The following is a 16,123-nucleotide window of genomic DNA, read 5'->3' as shown; positions in this document are numbered from 1 at the left end:
GATAATGGATGCAATCTTGACAATACACGCATCATTACTGACAGAAGCCCTCAAGCATTTATGAATAAAGTTCCGTCAGTTGATATGACTTAATTTAAAACTGTCGCGAAATGCCTGCCCAAAAAATCTACTCTCTGTTAGACTCAAGTTTCACCATATACGGCAAAAAAATGTCACGTTTAGATGAAAGATGTCACTATAGTTTTTTTACACGCTCTGTATTTGGACTTTTTTTAAAGATGTTTTCGTGACTTACTCCAACAAATTTTGAAACAACTAAAATGCTTGCGCCATTGAACTAATTTTACGGTTTTTTACGCGGTGTTTTACGCATGGTCACCAGATTTAATTTGGCCATATTATATGTGGAATGAAACGGAAGACACTTTGAGGCTCATATATGCATAAGTTAATAGAGCCATCGAAGACATCATGGTTGTCAGCTTTTTTTAACCTAATCCTACATCATTTCAACTTTTATTCAATACTGAAGTCACATTATTCTACCAATGGAATTTGCTTTGACAACAGTAAAAACACTAACATCAGTAACAAGGACATGCCCTCTGCCAATAGGCTAACACGGATAATCAATACACCACGGCAAACACAGCAATCGTTAACCAACAACAGCTAGAAAGCCATAATCACACTTTACAGTTACAACAGCATAGTGAGTGGCACAGGGTGTAAAACGAATATGAATAGAAATTTAAAACAGATTATATCTATGTCCTTTATTTCATATCTTTTGTTTAAAAGCTAGTTCTCAAGTTTTAGAAATAATGTTGTCAGTTATCAAACATCTGTTATCATAAAAATTTTAATTAACTCTAATAATGATTTATCTATCTAGCTAACTAGTATTCGTCTCCGGCGTCCTCTTCTTCCTCGTCGTAGGAGTCAACTCCAACCTCTTCGTAATCCTTCTCAAGGGCTGCCAAGTCCTCACGGGCTTCGGAGAACTCTCCTTCCTCCATACCCTCTCCAACATACCAGTGCACAAAGGCACGCTTGGCATACATTAGATCAAACTTGTGATCCAGACGAGCCCAGGCCTCGGCAATGGCCGTGGTGTTGCTCAACATGCAGACAGCACGCTGGACCTTGGCCAAGTCACCACCAGGAACAACAGTGGGTGGCTGGTAGTTAATGCCAACCTTGAAGCCAGTTGGACACCAGTCAACAAACTGGATGGTTCTCTTGGTCTTGATGGCTGCAATGGCAGCATTGACATCCTTGGGTACAACGTCACCACGGTACAAAAGACAGCAGGCCATGTACTTGCCGTGACGTGGATCACACTTGACCATCTGATTGGCTGGCTCAAAGCAGGCATTAGTGATCTCAGCAACACTCAGTTGTTCATGGTAAGCCTTCTCTGCAGAGATGACTGGTGCATAGGTAGCCATTGGGAAATGGATACGTGGGTATGGCACCAAGTTGGTCTGGAATTCAGTAAGATCGACATTTAGCGATCCATCAAAGCGCAGGGATGCTGTGATGGAAGACACGACCTGGGCTATCAGCCTGTTCAAGTTGGTGTACGTTGGCCTCTCAACATCCATGTTACGTCGGCAGATATCAAAAACAGCTTCATTGTCAACCATGAAAGCGCAGTCAGAATGTTCCAGGGTAGTGTGGGTGGTCAATACTGCGTTGTAAGGCTCAACCACAGCAGTGGAGACTTGAGGAGCTGGGTAAATAGTAAACTCCAACTTTGATTTCTTGCCATAGTCAACGGATAGACGTTCCATAAGGAGTGAGGTAAAACCTGATCCCGTGCCTCCACCGACGGAATGGAACACGAGAAAGCCCTGGAGACCAACGCATTGATCGACCTAGAAAAAGAAAAAGAATTTCAGTCTAAAAGAATTAAAGTTATCAACGTATGCATCATCTTTATTCTACACAGCAATTATCTCAGCGGAAGGCTAAGATCTTTTCTTTCTTTTTTTTTTTTTTCTCTTTTTTTTTTTTTTAGTCTTTTCATTCTATTTCCTTTACTTACATCAAGTCATCTTTTCTCAGTTCTTTCCCTTTTTCCCTTAGAATCACTTCCTTCTCTTTCTGCTGTTGTCCCCACTACTAATTGCTCTGGGCTCGACTCTTGTGATTTGTTAAATTCCATAATCTTACGTACCATTTTCCTGATCCTATCCAGGACAGTATCAATGTGTTCCTTGCCAACAGTGTAATGTCCTCTTGCATAGTTGTTCGCTGCATCTTCTTTACCGGTGATAAGCTGCTCAGGGTGGAAAAGCTGACGATAGGTACCTGTTCGTACTTCATCTGTGGGAAAACAGAATGATGCGCTCAACAATACAAAAAACTAAAGCAATTGCCTCGCAAGACTGGATGATAAGTCAATGATCATGATTGGATGACGCGCTTTTTCGTGCTTTTTGATTGGTTCATAGCCGCCGGAAACCATTTGAGTGCTACAGCTGGTATCGCTTTTTTTCCGGCTTTTTCCCGTGTTTTCTTCGACAAGTTAATGCATTTTGTGAAGATGTTACTGAACAACCAATATGTTAATTGACCGAATGGCCCCTAGCCGTCATCACGTAGTCCAATCAGTCAAAATGTATCATTATTTTCCACATCTCCATAGAAAGAAAATAATAATATAGTCACGTCCCCTAGGTTACTAAGCAAAATGGGAAAACGAAAAAAAAAAGGAAAAAAAAAAAAAAGAAAATGAAAAAAAACATGGATGGAATAGTGTTAAAGATGCTTCAACAGATAATGGTTAGTAAAAAACAAAACACGGCACAGTTTGATCTACAAATCCATCAAGATTTCCTGTAGCCGCTGAGATTAATGCAACAGTGAGTATTGTGGCTTGACCTGTGCTAATAACAGTGGAGACAAAAGCCTAAAAAGACTCGACAACCAACTGGTTATTTGTTACCATGATGTCATCAATCTCTTTCTGTAGCCTTGTTACTCATTCAGTTTGTATCTTTGCTAAATACTGTAATTAATCACAAATAGGTGTCTTATGAAAATGACAGAAAATATATAATTTCCAAACAAATGCCGACATTTAGGTGTCATTCAAGCAAGATGAAACATTGTTGTTTCAGCGCAAAGACGCTAGACATTCTGATCAAAATCAACTGAACACGCGACCAGTCAAGTGAAATTGAAAAATCACACGTAATTTTCCATTTTTCACATTGATTTGTAAATTAGATTTTAATTTCCCTCAATCGAGCAGAACTCTTAAGCATACTGTTAAATTTTAAACAATGAAATCTAATATTTTTTCTCGGTATTTCTTAGGCAACAGGCGATCCATTCACAAACATGCATATGTATAGAGCTGTAACGAAAGGACAATTTTTTATGTAAATTTTTCGTTTCGACCAGGTTATCGCCTGAATCCAGTGAAGAGTTGTCTCAGGCGACGACTAACTTCCTCTTTGACCGTACATGAACGAAAGTGAAATGGAAAGAAAGCTAGACTGACGAAACGATTGCTGCCTCATTGTAATAACTTCCAACTGGTTTTGATTCTTATTGTTTTCTTTACCTCTTACACAACAAAAATAAGGAATAATTATAATAAAATGGTACAATTACTTTGCAAACGAGCCAGACATTATTCAAGAATCAGTATTTGGCAAACCCAAACGTGATTCTTAAGATATCAAAATCAATCTGTTTTTCATTGATCATTATTCAGGTTTGTGAAGCAAAGCTGACAGAAAAGAAAAGACTGTGTTTCACTTATATGACTGATTTAAGATTTCATGAGAGAAAAAAATCTGGAATGAATACTCCGTTAAAAAAGACCTTTTGGAATAATCTTCGAGTAACAACGAATTTATATAGTATAGTATAAATTATTAATATGATTAAATATTTGAAAATATTATAACTTGATGCTGAAATGAACGGTTAGCACCATCTTGGTTGTGTTCATCGGTTCAGAACAACTGACTAAAAGAAACATGAAACACTAAAGAAAAGACTCACCGACTACAGTAGGTTCCAAGTCGATAAACACGGCTCTAGGGACATGCTTGCCAGAACCGGTCTCGCTAAAGAAAGTGTTGAACGAGTCATCACCGCCACCAAGAGTCTTGTCGCTCGGCATCTGACCATCGGGCTGGATTCCATGTTCAAGACAGTACAGCTCCCAACAAGCATTACCTATCTGAACACCGGCTTGTCCAACGTGGATTGAGATACATTCACGCTAAAATAAATACAATATATCCAGTTAGATACCTTCAAAGACGAGGGCGGTGCCTTGAGTGAATGCACAGGTTAAACTCAAAGTAAAACAATCAAAACTCTTACCATTTTGTTTATTTGCAATTAGTGGACTGTCTTTCTGCTCTGAGGTGGGATGTAGAAGATCGACACAACAAACTTGTTTGTGTTCTATTGAATTTATCTACTCTCTGTGGAAGTTACGACGCACAGACTGCTAACCCGCCGTGTTTGATACAAGGATAAACTTCTGATTGCAATATATACAAGGCAAGCATTCAAATCTCCGAAGGGGGGAGGGGTCAATTGACCATGAATGTTTGTATGTTCATTTATATATGGTCATGTAAATTATTTTGTCTTCACTTGACGAATCAAAGAGCTTGATATTATTTTCGGTTTTCTTTATCGATCAATATAAAACATTGATTTGCATATCATTTGATGATTTCAATGCCGACTCTTAACATGCTGTGACATCACATGATTTACTGATGTTTAAACAGCTTTGATTTTTTTTAAAAACTAGTGCTTGAGCGACTTTTTTTGGGTCAGTAATTTCATTCAGAGTTCGAAGATAGCTTTACTAATAACCATAGAAAATGTCCGTTTTAGCGCCCCGTACTGACACGGGTAGAACCTATGAATATTTATCGCTATGATCTAGTATGATAAAGATCTGCTGAAGCTGAACCTAGTCTGATCAACTGCCAATCCGTGACACAGTATGACTAAATCGTAAACGCACCACAGGAAGCCCACGGAATGGAAAACTTGATGTTGTTTATGAGCGTCTCAGGACAAAGGTTATTACCTGGGTTTCGAAGCGCGCGATGAAGCATGCACCGCCTATAGGCGTACAGTGTTTGAAAGACCGCTAATGACAGCTTCATGTGATATTAAATTTAGGCCCTTTAGGATTGATTACGTGTCAGTCGTTGACTATCGTTGATTTTGCAATATTAGTTTTTAGACTTTTATCCCTTTAAGGGTTTAGTTTTCTTGACAACAACCATAGATACTTCGGTTTCAGTGAAATAAGCTTTTTTTTTTTTTTTTTTTTTTTTTTTCTTTCCTTTTTTACTTTCAGTACCTGAAACGAATTACTTAGTTTTCACTTGTATTTTACCGTATAAAAGGTTTTGATAAGCGCCGGGACAGGGATGAACTGCTGACTATTACCTGAAACGAATGACTTAGTTTCACTTCTATTTTACAAAATAAAAGGTTTTGGTAAGCAGGGATGAACTGACTGTTACCTGAAACGAATGACTTAGTTTTCACTTCTATTTTACCAAATAAAAGGTTTTGGTAAGCAGGGATGAACTGACTGTTACCTGAAACGAATGACTTAGTTTCACTTCTATTTTACCATATAAAAGGTTTTGGTAAGCGGACAGGGATGAACTGACTTTTCAGTTTGTTAAGCTGACGTACTGCCGCGTTTATAGTCTGAATCTCTTGTCCACATGACATGTAACTTAGCCATAATATCATAAAGAATCATCGCTTTGGGCTATGAGTGACTAACAGTAGTTAAATCTTAATTCATAGTTTAATCTTAAACTTAAATACAACCTATGTTTAGTCTACAGCAAGAAAAGCAACAGACCACAAAAGGTTTTATTTCATTCATTTGTTAATGATTGATCTCTGTTGAATGATCAATCAGTTGGGCTAGCTGTGCCTATAACTGAACAATGATAAGGATTTAGCAAAAGAAAAGTACTAGAAAACTATTGAAGGGGATTTTTAAATGATAGTCCTAACGGCTCGTGCAATTTTGAAAATCTTAATTCTAAGCTGCACTCGTGATATTTTTTTTAATTGCACTCGAGCCCATGCGATTTCTTATACAAATTGCACTCCACGCAGTTCAATTACCATTATTCATCGAAAAAAAAAAAAAGAAATCAAACAAGAATCAGGAGAAAGTCCTTTGAGCGGCGCGCGCAATGACGTCATAACGAGCTCGAACTATGACGTCACAATCAAGATGTGCATCTTCACTGGACAAGTCAACAAAAAGTTGGTTTTAAAATGCCTGGAAAAGTGAAATGTGTTACTTTCTCCTTGGCTTTCTGGACTCAGGATATGAAGCCATAGAAAGCTGTTGGACGCTTCGAATAATGGAGCGAGCTGTTTTGGGCGTTGCAGGATTCACTTGGGGGATAAGAGAGCGTGATTGCGAATGCGGAGGAGGAGATTTTCATCTGAACCAGGCAGATACGTCATTAAGTTACGATCGAGGTCTTGAAGAACAAATCGTTGATCGTGAACCAGTTGTTGATACAGAAACAAGAGAAATGTTTGGGACTGTAACGCGCACGGCGAAGGTAGGTGAACCAACAACCACACCCTATTCAACGCCCTATGATTTTCAGGATCATGATTCAAGTGCGTACTGGATTAACGGTGAAGAAAGCCAATACAAAGATCACAGAAAGAGGGATTACACTAAAAATAATCGTGCTTCGTGCTACAACAGTAGTGGAGAAGGTAAAGTAGTGATGATTGACGAAGAAAAGGATAACATAAAGATTACACAGCCACATGGCCGTCTTGCTGCTAAAAAGACAACTGGACTAGAAGAAAAAGGAGGAGAAGAAGCAGCTGCTCTTTGTGCAACGTATTTTAAAGAAGTCCAGGAAACTGACCTGTCTTTAGAAAAATCTAGTGACGAAAGCAAGCCTCAAAATCAAAAATGGGGTGGTGTCGAGTTAGAGGAAGAAATCACTGCAAGTTGGACGGTCGACCCTACGAACAACACACGAAGCAGCAGAAAGTCGGGACCCCACCCAGTATTCAACACTAACGCCCCTGTCATGTCTTTGATGGATGACCTTGCTGAATTTAAATCAGTGCTTGTTACTTTGGCAACGCACTTGGACGAGGCTGATGATGACAACCCAAGTCTAGAGGAACAGATCAAGGTAACAATGTCTGAGGAGGACTGTAAAGAAGAGAGTTCCGATCCTGCAGCAAAAATGAAACATCCAGAACAGAAATTGGATTACCGCAAAACGTTGGACTCGATATCCAAAGACATGATTGTTATCAGAACAAGTTTGGATAGCTTACAAGATGTGCTCAAATTAACCTTATGAATCCAGATGTTACTACATCGATGGATAGACCTACGCCAATGGAAGTTCGTGGTCTCTAAAATATGAAATAAATATTTAAAAAATATATGGATTTACTGTTAATTGGGAAATATCATATAAGTGAAAGGTCCAAAAATTAAACACGACATTTATGATAATGAGGGAGGGGAGGGTGGACAGATTTGATATAATTATGCTAATCTAGAAGTATTGCTTCTGATTGGCTGTTATTGTCATTGAGATAAACATTCATATAAAGTCGCCATGTTTACACTTCTTGTAAAATGGCGGGTAGAACTAATCGGAATTTTCTTGACATAATCCATTTATTTCTGAGCTCAACAAGCTGAACTGTGCACTAAGGTTTTAGGATGAGTTTGTTGAAGAAATGGGCGTCCTTTTCGCCGTCACAAACTGCAAGCAGCGAGGTAGAGAGGAGAAATGTTCGAGAAGTTCATCAGCAGAATGCAGAGAATTTAAATCTTGTAGATATGCACTGGAACAATTCTAAGCAAATCATGGGCTTGGATGAAAAGACAGTCAGTGATAAGGAAAAGTGTAAGATCCTGGTGTATCATTTGAATGAGATCGTTTCAGTCTTAATCGAGGAAAGAGAAGATTATCCTGGTAGTTGCTTGAAGTACGTCCTCGACGAGAACGTCTTTCAGGTACTGTATGTATGGAGCACTGCAGAATCAAGAGGATCTACAAGAGATATAATTATGAGATCAGAACAGATGAAGATTTATAGAAACCTCATTGATAGATGTAGGAGTCCTTTATTACTATACGAAGAAATCTGGGAGCCACTTTTATTTCTCCTTCACTCGTGTGCTAATGGCGTCCCAGCAGAGATGGAGAATGATTTTGTATCTGTTCTGAAAGGCTTATGTGTGAGCGTAAACAGAGATTTCGCTTTGCTAGACTTATTTTTCTTGGGGAATCATAGACACACAGAGGTTAGGAATCTTTCTGTGTTTTCTTTACTGATTCCTTATCTTCATCGGGATGGTAATGTTGGTGTGTGGGCCAGAGATGCTGTTCTTTTATGCATGGCTCTTTCTTCAGTAGACGAACGTCTCGGCAACTACATCTTAGAAAAGACCAACTTTTGCCCGGTAAGGAAATTTTTTTTACTTTTATTATCAGCGTTTCTCCAAAATTAACTTGCTTACAATATAGAAGTTCACTCGTATGAATTCTATGAATATTAACAATGTTTAAGTAAGTTGGTAAATTAAAGTTGGGCAATATTAGTGGTTCTACCATACCAGCTGTACTCTTCATTCACAATCTGAAAGTCAGTTTTAATTAGGCGTATTTGGTGATTCTATTTTTTAACGTGATCTTAGCATCCTAACAAGTCAGATGGCTTTTTTAATCGTTGTTCAAACTTTCGCGATTCTTTAACAGTAAATATTGTAAAGTGTTATTTATCTTTTACGAATGAATGGATTACAAATTGAAGGATTGACTATATATCACAAGATCGAATGATCTGGCAGCAAAATTCAACCGTAGTCTGTAATACTACTTTATTTCATAACCGCTCAATTCCTTTTACAAGATGTCTATTTATACTGTATTGTCTATCGCATTATATTTGGTAAACAATCAATTTTTGGATGTCAAGCTGTTAGACTTTGTATGCTTGAAACAACATCAGAGACATGTAACAGGATATGACTATAAAGAGCCCCAGGTATTTCTTTTTATGGGGCATGTAAGGGTTTAAATAAAATGAATAAACGATTGCTGGTTTCCCAAAAGCCTCACAAAAAAAGCAGACCCTTGGCAAGCTAACTTAAATGTCATTTTATAACAAAAACAAACATCAAGTTTATCAAACCATGAAACAACCTTGCAGTGCTCTGATGATGGCTGAGTCACTGATTGGATTGTTGAAATTTAGCAATTGGTTAGCTTGCTGAGTGAGGAGAAATGGAAAGCAATGGTTGAACCAAGGGGGAGACCCAACAATTCTCTGCTTACATGTGATGCCGAGTCTGGGAATTAAACCCAGGACCCAGGAGGCGAGTGAACCACCACTACACAGACAGTTAATGACCTTTAGATCCAATCATGAGAACAACTATACATTCCCATAGTCATTGTTGGATCTAAACGATTGATTCCTATAATGACAATTGAGCACAATGATGAAATATTTCACGGTTACAAGTTCCTTTTAATAATAATCGGCACATGTATATAGCACCAGATGATATTATCAAAGATGAAATATTTATAAATGTTGTTATTGGCAGGTACTAGCTACTGGTCTTAGTGGCCTTTTTTCAGATCTTCCCACATCACTTGATATCCCGTCAGAAGACTGGTACTCGCTAGAGAGAGGTTTATGGGCAACCTTTCCTGAACTTGTTGCTTTCCTGACTTCATTGGAATTCTGTAACAATGTGATTCAGGTAATATTGATATTGTAAAGTCAGGGGGTGTCCAGGAATTGGAGAAAGGGAAACGGCAGTAAAATAAAAAAAAATACCTTATGTCTTCTTATCCACACTCCAAAACTAAAAACTCTTATCACAACATGTTCCCAGATAGCACATTCTAAAGTACAGACCATGTTGCTGGAACTCATCTATAATGGATTTTTAGTCTCTGTTATGTCTTCAGCATTGTCACAGGTCAGTCTTAACCATTTTCTGGTTGTTATATGTTGGTTGAAATTCTAAGCAGTTGACTTCTTTATTAATAAAGAAACGTATTGAATATGCATATTTTTATAATAACTTACAAATTTCTCGGGCACTGATTGGTTATTTTTTATCATCAATGAGGGGACAGACAGATAAAGCTGATGTCAACGAGTTTGCGCTCTTTCCGTTGGTTGTTTTGATCACTAAAGATGAGAAGTTTTTATCGTTTAATTTGTGTTTTATTGTTTAAATTGTAAAAAACAAATAGACCAGTTTTTTATGTGTCTGTCCTCTTATTGATGATAAATTTCGTCATCACATTGTCAAAGTAGTATGCAAATCCACTCCGCTACACCTCATGAATCCCCACTCCTTTGACAATGTGATGATGCAATTTATCGTCAATAATAGGACAGACACATAAAAAACTGATGTCTATTTGTTAAATGAAAACTTTCTGTTTCCACAGACAGGAATTTGGTAATATTTTATACTACATTTTTCCCTCTCTTTTTGTTCTCTTTTTTATACTAATAATAATATTATTCATTGTAAAATATTTTAATTTTTTTGCAGAGTTCTACAGAGGCCCTGACAGCAGTGACTGCTTACATAGATTTATTTTTGCGTAGCATTACTGACTCCAAATTGATGTCAGTGTTTGTCAAGTTCATTCTTACAGAAAAGTGTGATGGGATACTTGTCCTGGATTCACTTGTATCCAGGATTAGTCATGAATCCCAGGTAATCTTTAAAATAGGAATTCCTCTTTAAAATATTATAATAGTGAAGTTAAAACTTAATGAAAGTGGAGCAAAATTCAAGCATTATCCAACTAATCTTTTTCTTTTTCCTTGTTTGCAGCTGTCTGTAGTGTCTTTAGGATTATTTTACACCCTACTGGATTTGAATTGTGAAGATATCATGTATACACTAGTTTTGAAGTAAGTTGAGTAATTAATTGTCAGACATCTAATGATAAAAAGGCAAATTATACACTGTGAAAAGATAAAAAAACATACTGAGGTTACTGACGCTATTTCTTCGTCAGAGTAAAAGAGCTCTTTCCCTTCAACGAAGGACTAGTGTTCAAAACGTCAGTTTTTTCATCTTCTCACGGTGTATAATTTACGTTTTTATCATTGCTGTTTCATTAGAAACACAGACGCAGCTCACACTAGTTTTTAGCTAGTTATCTCTTCTAATCAGACAACTGTTTGTTGTCTGTCTGCAAAGGTCTTCATATCTGATTGTATTCAGTAAGAAGGTCAGTGGATCATGTTGCCACCAATGGGGAAGAAGATCAGAAATGTAAATTCTTACATTTTTTGTTGTCCTCAGATTTTTCTGCCTGCCTGTCTGGTTTTTGTTTTTATTGTTATTGCTCATTTCTGCCTGCCTGCTTCTCTTCCTGTATGCTTGAGTTCAGTCTGTCTATCTGTCTGTCTTTTCATCCATCCATCCATCAGTCTGTCCATCTATTTGTTTATGTCTTCCTACTGTCTGTCCATCTGTTGATCCATCTTTCTTCCTGTTTCAATTTTTGCCATGTATACTAGCCTGTCTACTTGCCTTTCTGTTTATCTGTAAGTTTGCACGTACACTTGCACATGTCTGTCTGTATGTATGTCTGTCTGTCTGTCTGTCTGTCTGTCAAAGATAACATTATAACAAAGGCTTTTTGTTTCATTTATTAATCATATCTTGTTTTTTTAGGTATCTTATCCCTTGTTCTCACATCCTCAGTAGTCAGAAGAGAGTAGTCAGAGAGGTAGACTACTACAGTAAGAGTGCCGCCAAGTTCCTGTCCCTGATTCCATCTTGTTGTGATTCATATCATCAATCCAGTCAGCCAATGTCACCAACATCTTCGTCAGAAAGCCTTAATAAATCTGTAGATGGCCAAGTAAAGATTGACTTGGAAACCTCACATGACCTTGTTATGTACAGGTAAGAATATAATCTCCTATTACTGTAACCTCGTTACCTAGGTAACAGGGGCTTCAAGTACTTGTAGGTATTACACTACAATAACAAACCACTTAAACAATCAGCTGTCTTATTCACAGTGTAATTTGATGGTACCTTGCATGTATTGTACCTTTATATACCTTTTATTATATACACTTGACGTGATACTGTGATTAGGGACTTAGTGGTGTGTAGCCCCTTTATGAAATTAGACTTTTTAGGAACAAATATATCCCTAGCTTCCACTTCTGGCTACACGACTTGCCTCATCGAGGTCCAACGGCAACTAACAATTACTATCAATATCTGCAAGAACTAAAAACTCATTATTGAACTGATTACACGTTATCCAATAGGACTCATCATTTGGTAGTCTGTAATTATCAAATACCTTCTTGTGTGGATGATCCTTGGGTCAATCAATCTTTTTTTAATGTGATTTGATTATAATGACGCTCTGTGCTTTCTTAATTCCCTCTTAGGTGCGCTCTGCCACTAGATTTACAACAGTTGAGTGACAAATTTCCCCTGATTTCACACTACCATAACCCGCGCTCTGCATGGCTGTCTACTAAGAAAAGGAAATGGATTTTCCCTTGATTTCGCACCACCATATAACTCGCGCTCTGATTGGCTGAGCACGTTACCATACAACGTCCGCTCTGATTGGTTAACTACTAAGAAAAGAAATGTATGGAGCACGCTACCATATAACGTGCGTTCTGATTGGCTGATTACTAAGAAAAAATGGATCGAGCACGCTACCATATAACGCGCGCTCTGATTGGCTGACTGCTATAAAAAGGGAATGGATGGAGCACGCATGCTCACGTGTCGTGCGCAACTCAAGCTTTCGTTTATGTCATGCTTAGCTACAATCCTGGACAAAAGTATTGGGACAGCAACATAAAATTGAAATTGTTATTTTCTCCCCCCCCCCCCCCCCCCCTCTAATTCAATGTTGGGGCAAACGAGGCGTTTGCGATGATGTGTGCTTTGACCAACATTGAGTTGGGGGAGGGGGGGCGAGCTTCATAGAGATGAAATGGCGTATAAACATTGAGAAATTATGGATATTAAGACAATATTTAAAAATTTTGCGCTGAGTTTTCAAGTGTCCCAATGACTTTTGTCCAGGATTGTAGCATCAATCTGCGTACATGCACGCTAAACATTGACCTTTGCTTTATTATTAATTGCATTTATTTCTTTTGACAATCCATAAACTTGACAGTAATGGCTTTTGTTGTTCATCACCAGGCCCCACCTCATGCACACCCGTTACAGTGAAGTCCAATCTGATTATATGGAATACCTCATGGATGCTCGTACGGCAATACGCTACTGTGCCATGCGCTGCTCATGCTGGAGCTCCACTTATGATGGCGCTGACCATTTGACCGTAGACTCGACTAGTGAATCAAGCAAACGTCATTCCATGTCTCATGTAAATGGCGCCATTCCTGGCCGAACGGCCTCGGACTTATCAAGCTATACATCAAACCAAACACCTGGAATCAAAAGACAGCGATCGCTGTCCGAATTCGAAAACCCAAAGCAAGAAGTAAACTTAGGACTATTCTTAGACACAATTTTTAAGAAGCTGGAGAATATGCATAACAATACATTTTACGTGAATCTGATACTTACAGCAGTGATCACACGGTTATCATACTACCCGCAGCCATTACTCAAGTCTTTCTTGCTTAACTACAACATGGTGCTCAAGCCTGGAGTTAGATCACTATTTCAGGTATGTAAGCTTTATAGACTAACAGGGGGGGGGCACACTTTTGCGAGAAAATTTTGACTGACATTTCGTTTTTGGATCGTACATGACTAAGGATAGTCAAAGGGCGTGACAGAGTAGTGTTTCAACCAATCAAAATGCGCAATATTACTGTTCATCCAATAAAATGCTTCATCACTCAAAATTAGACACGTGACAGGATAGTGTTTCAACCAATCAAAATGCGTGATATCACTATTCATTAAAAAAAATTCTTCATCACTTGACACGTAACCAGTTGTAAGGATCTTTTTTGGAATACTCTCTGTTGCATGCCATCAAATGAAAGATATCTACCATGAATGAAAAACGTGGTTCAAACACACGTCATTTCCTAATATTCTTTGCATTGTACATTTTTCATATCTTTTCTCGTAGATTCTCAGTTCTATCAAAATTAAGGTAGAAAACGTTGTTGACAACGTGGATGGTTTAGAAAAGTTGCTGCGTCGAGCAAGAAAAAACCTTATCCTACGAGAGGAAAAGAGTAAAGCTAGTATTCAAAGCGTCGTTGCTATCAATTCAAAACCAAAGGAACCTAAAAAAATCAGCTCAAATGACACAGGAAGCCCACGCTCACTTAAACATCAGCAACGCCAAAGAACTGAGTCATCACTGTTGTATGTGGTCAAGCTACTAAAGGATGGTCCGCCCCCTTCACTTGATAAGGGACTTGGGTTTGGGAACATAGAGACGAAGAGTACATCGTCTAGTTTGTCTCTAACTGAATCTGTTGACACTCCTGAATCTATGAGCCCACAGTATGGTAGCACAGCAGACTTGACCACTAGTGCAAGTCCCGAGGGTGCGACACCTGTAGCAAGCCCAAAAGCAGAAAGATCAGAGCAGAAAAGAGTGCCTACAGGGATTAAAAATACTTATAAGCGAAAAAACCCCAAAACCATCAAGAATGCTGTATACTGTGTGATTGTATTGGAGGAATGGTTAAAGGAGTTAGCGGCGATTTCACAAGAGCATGCGCTTTGGTCCTTTGATGACCAGGAAGATGTTAGCTAGGAAACGGTTATGTTAGCAATTGAAATGAAGAAAGAGGTTGAACACCTTCAAGCACACCAACGTCAGTCATACAAAATCAGATATCAGCATATACTATAAGCATATTTTTACATTCCAGGCCTTTGATGGAAGTTTTCAAATTTATTCACATCTCTATTAAAGGACTTGTGAAACTCGTTTTTGATACTGTAAGTCAAACACTTCAATTGATGGTTTTCAACCATTCCCAAGAGAATTAGATAACAAAAGACACGGCGGCCATGTTGGAGGATATAACAAAAGAATTCATTGACATTCTTTTGTTACGTTCCTCCAACATGGCCGCCGTGAAAACAATCAATCTGACACCCGCAGCAATCTAAAAAATTTTTTACTATTGCAGCATGAAGTAGTGACACACCTTCATACCGGTTGATGAGTAGTTCATGAAGTCAGTATTTTGGTTTTTCATTTAATTTTTGTTTTTTGCAATAATTTTTAAGGTCTTAATTTTACAGATAATATTATTTTCTTCATCTACTATAAATTACATATATTTAAATATAAACATTTCTCATAGCACGACCATGACACAGCAATTCGGAATTTTCCTAAGAAGCATAGGATTACTTTCCAAGCGTTAAAGGTTTAGATGTGGATATAAGTTGGGGTGGGGGTGTGGGTAGGGATTGTGGTAACCCCCTATTGCAAGAAAACTCCCTAAAAGAAAAGTATGAACACAATTCGAATGAACGATCTTATTCTCAAGAGAATGACACATGGTCTGTAATGGGCAAAACATTACACCTGAGGAGAGTTGGTACGTTAAATATAGGTCCTTTTACTCAGTGAGATGGTACGTTCTCGACTACTTTGGGTACAAAGAATACCTCTTGTATGGATACAGATATAACCATGATTTATATGATATCCTTCAGCAGAATAAATACTTATCTCACTAAGACTAGGCCTCTTAATCCACTCCAAAATTCGGCATTTTTAATTATCATTTATTTCTAACTAATACCGATTTAAGAAATACAATTTAATATTTTAAATATATTATATCAGAAAAATTTACACCTAAAGAAATATCAAAAATGCATTAATAAAACGATTTCTAAGATTTTCTACTATAATATTTTTCATTACACATTTTTCAAATTCATAATTTATTTAACATGGTTTGGAAATAGGGGATTTTTGGGCAAAAAGCATGGACTATAGCCCATGGTTTTGATCGATTTTGGCCCATTTTCACACCTTTTTCATAATGATGATTTTTTTATGAGGCTTTGAAAATAGGGGATTTTCGGGCTTTTTTGGGCAAAAAGCATGGACTATAGCCCATGGTTTTGATCGATTTTGGTTAATTT

The 16,123-nt window shown here is 37.8% G+C and overlaps 2 protein-coding genes across 2 annotated transcripts; one reads left to right on the top strand and one right to left on the bottom strand.

Annotated features, from left to right (window-relative positions):
• Positions 1–722: 722 nt before the first annotated feature.
• Positions 723–4,510, bottom strand: LOC116294080 (tubulin alpha-1A chain-like). The gene is made up of 4 exons (XM_089038983.1): positions 4,312–4,510; positions 3,985–4,207; positions 2,144–2,292; positions 723–1,841 (listed from the first exon to the last, which is right to left on the bottom strand). Exons 1-4 carry the CDS (start codon positions 4,312–4,314, stop codon positions 861–863), a joined length of 1,356 nt encoding a protein of 451 aa, XP_088895109.1. The 5' UTR covers positions 4,315–4,510; the 3' UTR covers positions 723–860.
• A 3,073-nt stretch (positions 4,511–7,583) lies between these two features.
• LOC116292455 (FHIP family protein v1g243165) lies at positions 7,584–15,873 on the top strand. Its single transcript, XM_031699779.2, has 8 exons — positions 7,584–8,449; positions 9,599–9,757; positions 9,893–9,979; positions 10,568–10,735; positions 10,856–10,935; positions 11,708–11,941; positions 13,223–13,715; positions 14,130–15,873. Exons 1-8 carry the CDS (start codon positions 7,703–7,705, stop codon positions 14,766–14,768), a joined length of 2,607 nt encoding a protein of 868 aa, XP_031555639.2. The 5' UTR covers positions 7,584–7,702; the 3' UTR covers positions 14,769–15,873.
• The last annotated feature ends 250 nt before the right edge of the window (positions 15,874–16,123 follow it).

This window comes from Actinia tenebrosa, unplaced genomic scaffold, assembly GCF_029948245.1.
Source record: "Actinia tenebrosa isolate PJP-AT-01 unplaced genomic scaffold, QUT_ActTen_1.0 PGA_scaffold6__47_contigs__length_16458017, whole genome shotgun sequence".
NCBI classification, from domain to species: Eukaryota; Metazoa; Cnidaria; class Anthozoa; order Actiniaria; family Actiniidae; genus Actinia; species Actinia tenebrosa.
This window is presented reverse-complemented; position numbering and strand designations above follow the sequence as displayed.